A 13,860-nucleotide genomic window follows, 5' to 3' on the forward strand; every position below is an offset into this window, starting at 1 on the left:
CTTCAAAAATGGTATTCTTTGATTGAAAAATTAACTGTTTTGTTAAAAATTCGTCTTTTGTTTAAAAATTAATCTTTTGGTAGAAATTTACTCTTTTTTCTTCAAAAATGGTATTATTTGATTGAAAAATTAACAATTTTCTGAAAAATGTATCCTTTTTGGATAAAAAATTCACTGTTTTTTTAAATTAGTATTTTTAGGTTAAATATTTCTCTATTTGGTCAAAATTTAACTTTTTTTGTTGAAAATTCATATTTTTTGGTGGAAAATTGGACTATTTCACTGAAAAAGTAACAATTTTCTTACAAATTTATCCTTTCAGGATAAAATTTGGTGTGTGTGTTGTTGAAAATTAGTCTTTTTCGGTTGAATATTCCTCTATTTGGTCGAAATTCAACTTTTTTATTCAAAATTTATATTTGCGGGTGGAAAATTGAACTCTTTCATTGAAAATGTAACAATTTTCTTCAATTCATCCCTTTTAGATGAAATTAGTCTTTTTGAGTTGCAAATTCCACTATTTGGTTTAAAAAGTTAAGTTTTTTTTTTTGTTAAAATTTTATATTTTTGGGATGAGAAACTCAAGTATTTTGCAGAAAAATAGTCTTTTTGGCTTGAAAATTCAATAATTCGGTCAAACTTTTTGGAACTTTATTTTAAAGTATTAAATATGAAAGAAAATTTTTTTAATTTAGAAATACTATTGCATTATTTACAAAGTAAAAAATTTTTCATAAAATCGATAAAAATAGAATTAAAAAATATATTTCTGCATATTAAATTAATAGATCACTAAAATCCGCCTATAAATTCATAAAAAGTGTGCGTGTATAATAAAAAAGGCAATAATTTATTTACAAAAAGATTCATATATTTGCTAAATTTTATTAACAATAACCGTCGAACCAAAATATTTAAAATGCTTGGTTGCAATTCACCAAATCTATCAACCCAAACAATTGAGGGCATCTATCGTGCTAAATGTGTGAATAATTAATTCCGCAAAATAGTACCAATACGGAAAGTAATTCGGAATACAGTATAACTTTTTATTCGGTCCTAAAAAGTTATTTATTCTTTCTCTCCACAACAAGGGGTCCAACATTATCACAATGTTCTTTGTTGTGTTTTCCATGAGCACCGTCGCAGTATGGCCACTAAATTTTCGGGAAAACCAAAGAAAATTATCAATTATTAATAGTCCTTCAATCTTAAAAAAAAAGAACTTTCAGAATGTATAATATTTTTTCTAATATCATTTTGGTATTCGATTTTTCTTCAAGATAGAGAAATACATCATAAAGTATCACAGCTTACGATAAAAATACTTTTCGTTAAACCTTTTTGAGGCCCATATCGACCAGACAATTAATAAGAATTCAGGAAAATTTCCTAATAAAAATAATCCTTATTTTAAATATTATTATCAAGTCTATAGAAATTATGAAAATTCCTATTTAAAGCAGGCCTCGCAGTATTTCAAATATTCCCCCTGTGTCTTAACTAATTTCAGTTAAAATTTTTTGGCTGAAATGTCCACTATTATATTTTTGTTTGAGAAATAATTTGTTTTGGGAATTGAAAATTCACCTATTTGGTCTAAAACTACGTTTTCTGTAAGAATTACATATTTTTTGGTTGAAAAACACTAATGTTTCGTAGAAAAATCCTCTTTTTGGCTTGAAAATTCTGACATTTGGTAAAAAAAATTAACTTTTTGGTTGAAAATTCAACTATTTTATTGAAAATGTAAATTATTTTGTCTTGTTTGTTCTTAAATTATATTATTTCATTGAAAATTTATCCTTTTTTTTGGCTCCCTTTGTATTGAAAATTAAAAAATTTGGTTCAAAATTCGTCTTTTTGGTTTGAAAACTAGTCTCTTTTGGCAGAAATTCAATGTTGTTTGTTTAAAAATTAGATTATTTAATTAAAAACTGAACTGCTTTGTTGGAAATTTAACAATTTTCTTAAAAAGTCATCTTTCTTAGATGAGAATTAAAATTGTTTTGTTGCAAATTAACTTTTTTGTGTATTATTAAGTTTATTATTAAGTCTATCGTTTTTAATTGAAAATCCAATTATTATTTAGTTTTAAAAACGCGTCTTTTTGGCTTGAAAATTCCTCTCTTTTGCTAGAAATTTCATCTTCTTTGGTAAAAACCTTTATTATTATTTTAAAAATTTAACTGTTTTGTTGTAAATTAGTCTTTTGGGGTTGGAAATTATACAATTTGGTTGAAAATACAATTTTTTGTTAACAATAGATATTTTTGAGTTGAAAAAATCTAATTTTTGTAGAAAAATCGTCGTTGTGTCTTGAACTTTCAAAAATTCGGTTAAATACTCATATTTTGCCTTCGAAAAACCGCCTCTTTTGGTAGAAATTTAATTCTTTTTGGTCAACAATTTTATTGTTTGATTAAAAATTAAACTGTTTTATTCCAAATTAGTCTTTTTGGGTTGAAAATTCCACTATTTGGTCGAAAATTAACTTTTTTGTTTAAAATTCATATTTTCATGTAGAAAATTCAACTGGCCTGTAGAAAAATGGTCTTTTTGGCTTGCAAATTTAACTTTTTGGTAGAAATTTAATTTTTTAGTTCTTAAATAATATTATTTCATTGAAAATTTAACTGCTTTTTTCAATCTTTAACAATTTTCTTAAAAATTTATCCTTTTTTTGGCTAAAAATTCAACTTTTTCTTGAAAATTCCACTATTTGGCTAAAATCTAACTTTTTTGTTGAAAATTAATATTTTTGGGTGGAGAATTCAACTATTTTATTACAAATTCGTCTTTTAGGGTTGAAAATTTCACTATTTTGTCTCATATTTAATCTTGTTTGTTCTAAAATTATATTATTTCATTGGAAATTTAATTTTGTTGTTGAAAATTTAACAATTTTCTTAAAAATTTATCCTTTTAGGATGAAAATTAAACTTTTTTGTTGTAAAATAGTATTTTTGGGTTGAAAATTCTACTATTTGGTCAAAATACAACTTATTTGTTCAAAAATCGACGCTCTATGTAGTAATTTTTTTTTTTTTTTTGGTTGAAAACCTCAACTGTTTCGTAGAAAAATCCTCTTTTTGGCTTGAAAATTCAACAATTTGATTGAAAATTCGTCTTTTGAGGTTGAAAATTCCACTATTTGGTCGAAAATTATCTGTTTTGTTGAAAATAAATATTTTTGGGTTAAAAGCCTCAACTGTTTTGTAGAAATATCTTCTTTTTGGTTTAAAAACTAATTTCTTTCGGTAGAAACTTAATCTTTTTTGTTCAAAAATTGTATTATTAAATTGAAAATTTAACTTTTTTGGTGAAAATTTAAAGATTTTTTTTTAAAAACTCATTCTTTTTTAATGGAAATTCAACTTTTTTGTTGAAAATTAGTCTTTTGGATTAAGAATTGCACAACTTGGTCGAAAATTAACTTTTTTGTCGAAAATTCAGATTTTAAAGTTGAAAATTTATATTTTCCAGTTGAAAATTAAACTGTTTTATATAAAAAATAATCTTTTTGGCTTGAAAATTCAACTATTTGTGTAAAACTTCGTTCTTGGTTTGAAAAATGGTTTTTGGTAGAAATTTTATCTTTTTTCTTTAAAAATTGTATTATTTAATTGAAAATTTAACGACTTTTTAAAAAACTCATCCGTTTTTAATGAAAATTCCACTGTTTTGTTGAAAATTAGTCTTTTTGGATTAAGAATTGCACTATTTGGTCGAAAATTAACTTTTTTGTTAAAAATGCGCATTTTCAAGTTAAAAATTAAACTATTTGTAGAAAAATCATCTTTTTGGCTTGAAAATTCAACAATTTGGTTTAAAATGTGTCTTTTTGGTTTGAAAACTAATTACTAATCTCTTTTGGTAGAAATGTATTCTTTTTCTTCTAAAATTGTATTTTTTTTCTCAAACATTTTATGATCTTTTGTTAACATTACATATTTTTGGGTTAAAAAATTCAATTGTTGAGCAGAAAAATGGTCTCTTTAGTTTGAATAAACAAGAAATTTTGTTGAAAATTCGTCTTTGGTTTTAAAACTAATCTCTTTTGGTGGAAATTTCATCTTTTTTCTACAAAAATGGTATTATTTGATTTAAAAAATTAACTGCTTTGTTTAAAATTTAACAATTTTCTTTAAAACGTATCATATTTGCATACAAATTCGCCTGTTTCGTTGAAAATTAGTCTTTGGAGGTTGAAAATTTCACTATTTAGTAGAAAATTGAACTATTTTGTTAAAAATTCGTATTTTCGGCTGGAAAATTCAACTGTTTTATTGAAACTGTAACAATTTTCTTCAAATGATCCATTTTAGATTTAAAAAAATCGTCTTTAGGTTCAAATTTTCATTATTTTTTTTACAATTAACTTTTTGGTTAAAAATACATATTTTTGGATTGAAAAAATCAACCTTTTTGTAGAAAAAGTCGTCTTTTTGTTTTCAACTTTCGACAATTTGGCTCAAAATTCGTTTTTTTGCTTTAGAAATTGGTTTCCTTTTGCCGAAATTTTATCTTTTTTAGACGAAAATTGTATTATTTTCTTGAAAATTTAACAATTTTCTTAGAAATTTATCCTTTTTAGATTAAAGTTCAACTGTTGTTGGAAATCAGTATTTTTCGGATGAAAATTCCACTATTTGGTCAATATTGAACTTTTTTGTTAAAAATACATATTTTTGGGTTGAAAAACTAAACTTTTTTGCAAAAAAATCGCCACTTTGTCTTGAAAATTTAACAATTTGATTAAAAATTCGTCTTTCTGGTTTAAAAATTAGATTATTCAATTAAAAACTTAACTTCTTTGTTAAAAATTTAAGAAGTTTGGTTAAAAAATCGTTTTTTTTTTGTTTTGAAAATTCATCTCTTGCTAGAAATTTCATCTTTTTTGTAAAAAAATTTTATTATTTCATTAGAAATTTAACTGTTTGCCTGCAAATTTAACTTTTTGGTAGAAATTTGATTTTTTCGTTCTTAAATAATATTACTTCATTGAAAATTTAAATGCTTTTTTGAAAATTTAACCATTTTCTTAAAAATTAATCCTTTTTTTGTCTGAAAATTCAACTTTTTCTTGAAAATTCCACGATTTGATTAAAATCTAACTTTTTTGTTGAAAATTAATATTTTTGGGTGGAGAATTCAACTATTTTATTGCAAATTCGTCTTTTTGGATTGAAAATTGTACTATTTTGTCTGAAATTTAATCTTATTTGTTCAAAAATTATAATATCATTGAAAATTTAATTTTTTGTTGAAAATTTAACAATTTTCTTTTAAAAAATCCTTTTAGGATGAAAATTCAACTTTTTTTGTGTAAAATAGTATTTTTGGGTTGAACATTTTACTACTTGGTCAAAATATAACTTATTTGTTGAAAATTGATATTTTCGGGTGGAAAACTTAAATGTTTCATTTCAAATTCGTCTATTTGGGTTGAAAATTTCACTATTTTGTCTGAAATTTAATCTTTTTTATTCAAAAATTATATTATTTCCTTGAAAATTTAATTTTTTTGTTGAAAATTAAACAATTTTTTTTTTAATCTATTCTTTTTGGATGAAAAGTATACTTTTTTGTTGTAAATTAGTATTTTTGAGTTGAAAATTAATATTTTCGGGTGGAAAATTTAACTGTTTCATTTTAAATTCGTCTTTCTGGGTTGAAAATTTCACTATTTTGTCTGGAATTTAATATTGTTTATTTAAAAATTATATTATTTCATTGAAAAGTAAACAATTTTTTTTTAAATTTATTCTTTTTGGATGAAAATTATACTTTTTTGTTGTAAATTTGTATTGTTGGGTTGAAAATTAGTATTTTCGGGTGGAAAATTTAACTCTTTCATTTCAAATTTGTCTTTTTGGGTTGAAAATTTCACTGTTTTGTCTGAAATTTAATCTTATTTGTTCAAAAATTATAAGATCATTGAAAATTTAACAATTTTCTTTGAAATTTATCCTTTTAGGATGAAAATTCAACTTTTTTGTTGTGAATTAGTATTTTTGGGTTGAAAATTTCACTATTTGGTCAAAATACAACTTATTTGTTAAAAATTGATATTTTCGGGTGGAAAATTCAACGGTTTTATTGAAAATCTAACAATTTTTTTTAAATCATTCTTTTTTAGGTACAAATTTATCTTTAGGATAAAAATTCCACTATTTGGTCTATAATAATTAAATTCTTTGTTAAAAATACATATTGGGTTCAAAACCTCTACTTTTTTGCAGAAAAATCGTCTTTTTGATTTAAAAATCATCGCTTTATGTAGTAATTTTATCTTTTTTGCTCGAAAATTTTATTTTTTGTATTAAAAATTTACCTGTTTAACTTTCAACAAAGTACTTTAATTTTAATTTAAAAAAAATGAATAATTTTTAATAAAAATGTAGTAGTTGATAATTCAATCAAAGAAGATTTTTCAACTAAAATGATGGAATATTTCAATGGAATATTAGTTACATTTTCAGTTAAAAAGGCATAATTTTTAACAATAAAATTAATTTTTTTAAATAGTTACATTTTCAAATGAATATTGATGAGAATAATTTAATCTTCAACTAAGAAACATAATTTTTGCTAAAAAAGGCGAATATTCAACCAAAAAATATCATTTTTCAACCAAAAATTTAATGTTTACATTTTTAGTCAAAAGGGAGAAAAAATTACAAACTTTTGAATTTTCAAGAAAAAAAAACGAATTTTCAACCAACAAGAAATCGAATTCAGAAATCGTTTCGTTTTTCTTATACAGTCAAATATTTTGAAATGCTAAGTAGTTACATTTTTTTTAATCTTTAATGAAAAATTGTTCAATTTTAATAGTTTAAATTTTAAATTGTCTAATTATGAAATCAATAAAAAATAAAAGTTTTTATTCGCTTCATTTCAGTCCCTTTTATTTAGTTTTAATTATTAAAAAATCGAGTTTGCTTTCCATTATCAATTTTTTTTTTAAATTTACTAACCTATTATTTGCAAAATATCAAAAAACAAATTTAATTTCTATTTGAATCGTTATTCTTTAGTCGATAAAATATCAAAAGTTCGTATTATTAAAATTTTGGTTAAAAATGTTATTATTTTGTTCAAAATAAAATTATTTTGTTGAAAATTCAACTGTTTTGTAGAAAATTTGATTCTTCGGTTGAAAAATTAAAACATTTGATATAAAATTAAACTATTTGCTTCAAAATTTATTTACTTTGTTGAAATTTTGTCTTTTCGATAGAAAATCAATTTTTTGGGTCAAAAATACTGCTGCTTCGTCAAAGACTAATCTGCTTTATTCAAGGAGTGAAATCTTTTGTTGAAAATTCGTTTTTTTGTTGTTCAACTCGAATGTTTTTCATTTTTAATTAAAAATCTGTTTTTCTTGAAATATCAACTATTACATTTTTCGTTGAAAATTCAACTCCGTGGTACAAAGGTTCAACTAATTTCTTAAAAGTCAACTTTTTGGTTGAAGATTCATCATTTTATTGGAATTTTTTTTTATAATTCATTTTTGAACTAAAGACTTCAAGATTTTGTTGAAAATTCATCTGGTGGCTTGAAAATTCAAGAATTTAGTAAAATATTCAACTATTTGTTACAAAATTAAACTATTTTGTGAAAAAATAAGTTTTTTTAAATTTGAAATTAATCCTCTCAAACGAAAAAAATATTTAACTACTCGATTGTCGGTTAAAAACTAATATTTTAAAGTTCAATTCAAATATTTTTTGTTTTGTTAGATTTTTAATTATTTTGTTGAAAATTCATATTTTTGGCTTAAAAATTTAAGAATTTAGTAGCATATTTAACTATCTGTCATAAAATGAAACTATTTTGTAGAAAAATATATTTTTTTTTAATTCGAAATTAATCCTCTGAAATGAAAAAAAAATAATTTAACTACTTGAATGTTGGTTAAAAAATAATATTTTGAATTCGAATGTTTTTTATTTTGTTAACAATTTAATTATTTTGTTGAGAAATCATATTTTTTGTTTGAAAAGTCAAGAATTTAGTAAAATATTCAACTATCTGCTACAAAATTAAACTATTTTGTAGAAAAATAAATTTTTTTAATGCGAAATTAATCCTCTCAAATGAAAAAAAAATTTAACTACTTGATTATCGGTTAAAAACTAATATTTTAAAGTTCAATTCAAATATTTTTTATTTTGTTGAAAATTCATATTTTTTGCTTAGAAATTCAAGAATTTAATAGAATATTCAACTATTTGGTACAAAATGCAACTATTTTGTAGAAAAATATTTTTTTTAAATTCGAAATTAATCCTCTGAAATGAAAAAAAAATTTAACTACTTGATTGTTCGTTAAAAACTTATATTTTGAAGTTCAACTAATCAATTCCATTAAAATATTTTTTATTTTGTTAAAAATTTAATTCTTTTTTTTTAGAAATTTAATTATTTTGTTGAAAATTCATATTTTTGGCTTGAAGATTCAAGAATGTAGTAGAATATTCAAATATTTCTTGCAAAAGTAAACTGATCCTCTCAAATAAAAAAAAAATAAAAATTATTCATTGGCGGTTAAAAACTTATATTTTAAATTTCAACTATTGAATTGAATTCAAATATTTTTTATTTTATTAAAAATTTTATTATTTTGTTGAAAATTAAACTCATTTTTTAAAGTTTTATTTAATTTAGTTGAAAATTTATTTTTATGGTTACAAATTTAAGTACTATGTTAAATATTTTACTACTTTTTTAACAATATTTTTTTTTTTTAGAAATTATTTGTTTAGTTGAAAACTCGTATTTTTTGTAGACGACATTTTTCATAATCAGCTCAAAAATTCAAATTTTGGATAAAATATTTAACTACTTGGTTGAAAATTTATGTATTTTGTTGAAAATTCGTCTTTTTTTGGTCAAAAATTCTACTCTGTCTGGCCGAAAATTAATCTGTTTTAGTTAAGGACAATATTTTGTTGAAAATTCGTTTTTATTGGTTAAAATCAAATGTTTTTTAATTTTTAATTAAAATCTGTTTTTGTTGAAATATCAACTACTAAATTTTTGGTTGAAAATTCCTTTTTTGAACTGCAAAGTTAACAATTTTGTTCAAAATTCACCTCTTTGGCTTTAAAATTCAAGAATTTAGTAGAATATTCAACTGTTTGTTACAAAAGAAAACTGTTTTGTAGAAAACTACATTTTCTAAATGATGAAATTAATCTTTTAAAATAAAAATTTAACTAGTTCATTTTGGGCTAAAAGCTTATATTTTTTAGTTAAAAAATTTAATTATTTAGCAAAAAAAATTTGAAAACGAAAAAAATGAATCTTCATGGTTAAAAATGTAATTATTTTGCTGAAAATTCACCTGTTTAAAAAAAACATTTCGTTCGGCGGAAAAATCAACCCTTTTGTTAAATATTTGTCCTTTTGGATAGAAGATTGACATCCATTGTTCAAACTTTTTTGTTAAAAATCCGTCTTTTTGATAACAAATTAATCTCCATGGTTGAAAATTCATTTTTTGTGGTTAAAAATTCAGTCACTTGTTTAAAAATTCAACTATTTTCTTGACAGTTTAATTATTTTGTTGAAAATTCGACTATTTTTGTTTAAAATTTGTCCGTTTGAACTTGAAAATTCATCTTTTATGAAAGAAAAGTTATCTTTCTTGGTTAAAATATCATCAACTTTTAAGATTGGAAATTAATTTTTTAAACCATCTTTTTGGCTTGAAGATTTATCTGTAAAAATTCTTCGTTTAAAAATGTGTCCAAATAGTTGAAAATCCAGCTTTGTGGGTTAAAAGTCAACTATTTTGTTAAAAATTTAATTATTTTGTTGAAAATTCAATAATTGAAAAAAAAAAATTGTTTTTCTGAAAATTCAACTCTTTTGTTAAATATTCGTCCTTTTGGATTTAACATTCACATCTATTGTTCAAACTATTTTCTTCAAAATTCGTCCTTTTGATAGAAAATTAATCTTCATGGTAGAAAATTAATTTTTGGCCGTTAACAATTCAACTATTTTCTTGCAAGTTTAATTATTTTCTTGAAAATTCGACTATTTTTGTCGAAAATTCTTACTTTGGGACTTAAAAATTAATCTTTTATGGAAGAAAAGTTATCTTTCTTGGTTAAAAAATCATCAACTTTTAAGGTTGATAATTCATTTTTTGAATCGTCTTTTTATCTTAAAAATTTAACTGTAAAAATTTTTTGTTTAAAAAATTGTACAGATAGTTAAAAATGCAGCTTTGTGGATTAAAATTCAACTATTTTGTCAAAAAATTAATTATTTTGTTGAAAATTCAACTATTTAAAAAAAAACATTTTGTTTGGCTGAAAATTCAACTCTTTTGTTAAATATTCGTCCTTTTGGATTCAAGATTGACATTCATTGTTCAAACTAATTTGTTAAAACTCCGTCTTCTTGATAAAAAATAATTATCATGGTCGAAAAATCATTTTTGGCCGTTAAAAATTCAACTATTTTGTTGAACATTCGACTATTTTTGTCAAAAATTCGTCCTTTTGGACTTAAAAATTCATCTTTTGTGGAAAAAACGTTATTTTTCTTGGTTAAAAAATCATTAACTTTTAAGGTTGAAAATTCTTTTTTTTTAAATCGCCTTTTTGGCCTGAAAATTTAACCGTAAAAATTCTTTGTTTAGAAATTTGTCCAGATAGTTGAAACTGCAACTATTTTGTTAAATATTTAATCATTTTGTTGAAAATTCGACCATTTTTGTCAAAAATTTGTCCTTTTGGACGAAACTTTCAGGCTAAAAAGACGATTAAAAAAAAAGAATTTTTCTTTTTTTTAAATCGCCTTTTTGACTTGAAAATTTAACTGTAAAAATTTTTTGTTTTAAAAATTGTCCAGATAGTTGAAAATGCTGCTTTTTGGGATGAAATTCAACGATTTTGTCTAAAAATGAATTATTTTGTTGAAAATTAAATTATTCTTAAAAAAAAATTTCTTTGGCTGAAAATTCACATCCATTGTTCAAACTATTTTGTTAAAAATCCGTCTTTTTTACAGAAAATTAATCTTCATGATTGAAATTCATTTTTGGGCTTTAAAAATTCAATCATTTTCTTTGAAAGTTTAATTATTTTGTTAAAAATTCGCCTGAAAATTTAACCGTAAAAATTCTTTGTTTAAAAATTTGTACAGATAGTTGAAACTGCAACTATTTTGTTAAAAATTTAATCATTTTGTTGAAAATTCGACTATTTTTGTCAAAAATTCGTCCTTTTGGACGAAACTTTCAGGCTAAAAAGGCGATTTAAAAAAAAAGAATTTTGCTTTTTTTTTAAATTGCCTTTTTGGCTTGAAAATTTAACTGTAAACATTTTTTGTTTTAAAAATTGTCCAGATAGTTGAAAATGCTGCTTTTTGGGCTCAAATTCAACGATTTTGTCTAAAAATGCATTATTTTGTTGAAAATTAAATTATTCTTAAAAAAAAAATTCTTTGGCTGAAAATTCACATCCATTGTTCAAACTATTTTGTTAAAAATCCGTCTTTTTTACAGAAAATTAATCTTCATGATTGAAATTCATTTTTGGGCTTTAAAAATTCAATCATTTTCTTTGAAAGTTTAATTATTTTGTTTAAAATTCGTCCTTTTGGACTTAAAACTTCATTTTTCATGGAAGAAAATTTATCTATCTTGGTTAAAAAATTATCAACTTTTAAAGTTGAAAATTCAATTTTTTTTAATCTTTTTGTTTGGAAAATTTAACTGTAAAAATTCTTTGTTTAAAAATGTGTCCAAATAGTTGAGAATGCAGCTTTGTAGATTGAAATTCAACTATTTTGTTGAAAATTTAATTATTTTGTTGAAAATTCGACTATTTTTGTCAAAAATTCGTCCTTTTGGACTTAAAAATTCATCTTTTGTGGAAAAAACGTTATCTTTCTTGGTTAAAAAATCATTAACTTTTAAGGTTGAAAATTCTTTTTTTTTAAATCCCCTTTTTGGCTTGAAAATTTGACTGTAAAATTTTTTTTATAATTGTCCAGATAGTTATATCAAAAATTAAACAATTTGTAAAAAAAAAAACATTTTATTTGGCTTAAAATTCACAATCCATTGTTTAAACTATTTTGTTAAAAATCCGTCTTTTTTATAGAAAATTAATCATCATGGTCGAAAATTCATTTTAGCCGTTAAAAATTCAACTATTTTCTTGAAAGTTTAATTATTTTGTTGAAAAATCGACTATTTTTGTCAAAAAATCGTCCTTTTGAACTTAAAAATTCATCTTTTATGGAAAAAAAGTTAATCGTTTTGATTGAAAATTCAACTATTGATTGAAAATTTATATATTTTGTTGAAATTTCTTTTTTTTTTTCTTAGAAAATTAATCTTCTGTCTTGAAAATTCATCTTTTTAGCTGAAAATGTAATTACTTGTTTGCAAATTCAATTGTTTTTTAGAAAGCTCATCTTTTTGGTTCGAAATACAACAAATCAAATATCGTATATTTAAAAAGAAAGCTAAAAGGGGAAATTTTTCGAGAAAAGGGGGAAAAGGGGGAATTTGAAACGAGATATTCTATCGTCTTTTATATTATTTTACAGTTTAACATGCCGTTATGAGGACCTGCATAGGCCTTAAATTTTTTTACGGATTTCACTATCAAAATTATCGTAAAAATGATAAGAATGATAAACACTTGATCCTAAATAAAAAAGGGAATATTTTTGGACTTTAAAAGTCTTCGTAATTTGAAATAAAACTGACAAGTTCTATTTTTTTGCATTAATTATATTCACTTTCATTACTCGTTGAGTCATGTTTGAAACCTTGAATAATTCTCTAATAAAAAATCAAGGTGATCGATACTTCCTATAAAAATTACTTACATTTTCACTTCTCCAACAACGGCAAAATACTGCTTTCTCTGCTATATTTTCAATGTCGACCACATCAACAACTTTGTTGCAATCCTTTTTAATTTTTGGATTCACCATTCCGCACGGCTAAATTTATTTAAAAAATTGAATGCAAATTTAACAAATGACAATATAATGAACCAATCAAAAAAGAATAAATTCTTATTATATTTATTATTATTTAAACATGCGTCTGAGGAGATGATCAGAGTTGGGATTTTTGAAAAATTAATGTTATTTTATGTAAATCACTCATTATTTATTTATTCTTATGTAAATATAAAATGTTTAACACTATTTTTTAATATGAAAGCTGCATTTTTCTTGAATTTTAAGCAGGATAAATACCGAAGAAAATTGAAAATTAAAGAAAAAAGTGCATTTTCATTTTTAAAAAGTGTTAAAAATGTTCAAATTCACATAATTTTACATGGAAATTTATTTAATAAATATTTCAACAGTCGATAATTGGAAAAAATTGAAAATTAAATTTTTAACTACTGAAAGTTTAAAAAAAGCGAATTTTTTATTAAAAAGAATATTAATAATAATCAAATGCTAACAATATTATATTCACATAATTTTACCCGAAAAGTAAATAAACAATTCAATAATTAAAAAATGAAGAAAATAGGGAATTTAAGAAAATTTAAGAAAGAAGCGAATTTTGTATTGAAAACAAACTTTAAAAATGTTATATTTACATAATTTTACATATAAATTTAATAAATAAATATTTCAATTGTTGAAAGGTCAAGAAAGAAGTGAATTTTTTTATTAAAAACAAGTGTTAAAAATGTTATATGTACATAATTTCTCATGAGAATTGAATAAACAATTCAAATTTCGAGTTTTCGAGTGTTGGAAACTCAAATTTAAATATTCAAGAAAATTTAACTGTTGTTTTTTAGATTTAAAGCAAGTGTTGAAAATCTTAAACTTACATAATTTTAAATAGAA

At 22.4% G+C, this 13,860-nt stretch overlaps 1 protein-coding gene across 1 annotated transcript in view; it reads right to left on the minus strand.

The window, feature by feature from the left end:
* Nucleotides 1-849: 849 nt before the first annotated feature.
* Nucleotides 850-13,860, minus strand: part of LOC117170743 (CDGSH iron-sulfur domain-containing protein 2 homolog) — a 13,273-nt gene continuing 262 nt past the window's right edge. The window contains exons 2-3 of the mRNA XM_033357774.1: nt 12,871-12,987; nt 850-1,157 (exon numbers count right to left, since the gene is read on the minus strand). Coding sequence (XP_033213665.1) covers nt 1,068-1,157; nt 12,871-12,987 — 207 coding nt within the window. The 3' untranslated portion in view covers nt 850-1,067. The remainder of the gene's footprint in view (nt 1,158-12,870; nt 12,988-13,860) is intronic.

This window comes from Belonocnema kinseyi, chromosome 4 (assembly GCF_010883055.1).
Source record: "Belonocnema kinseyi isolate 2016_QV_RU_SX_M_011 chromosome 4, B_treatae_v1, whole genome shotgun sequence".
Taxonomy (NCBI): domain Eukaryota; kingdom Metazoa; phylum Arthropoda; class Insecta; order Hymenoptera; family Cynipidae; genus Belonocnema; species Belonocnema kinseyi.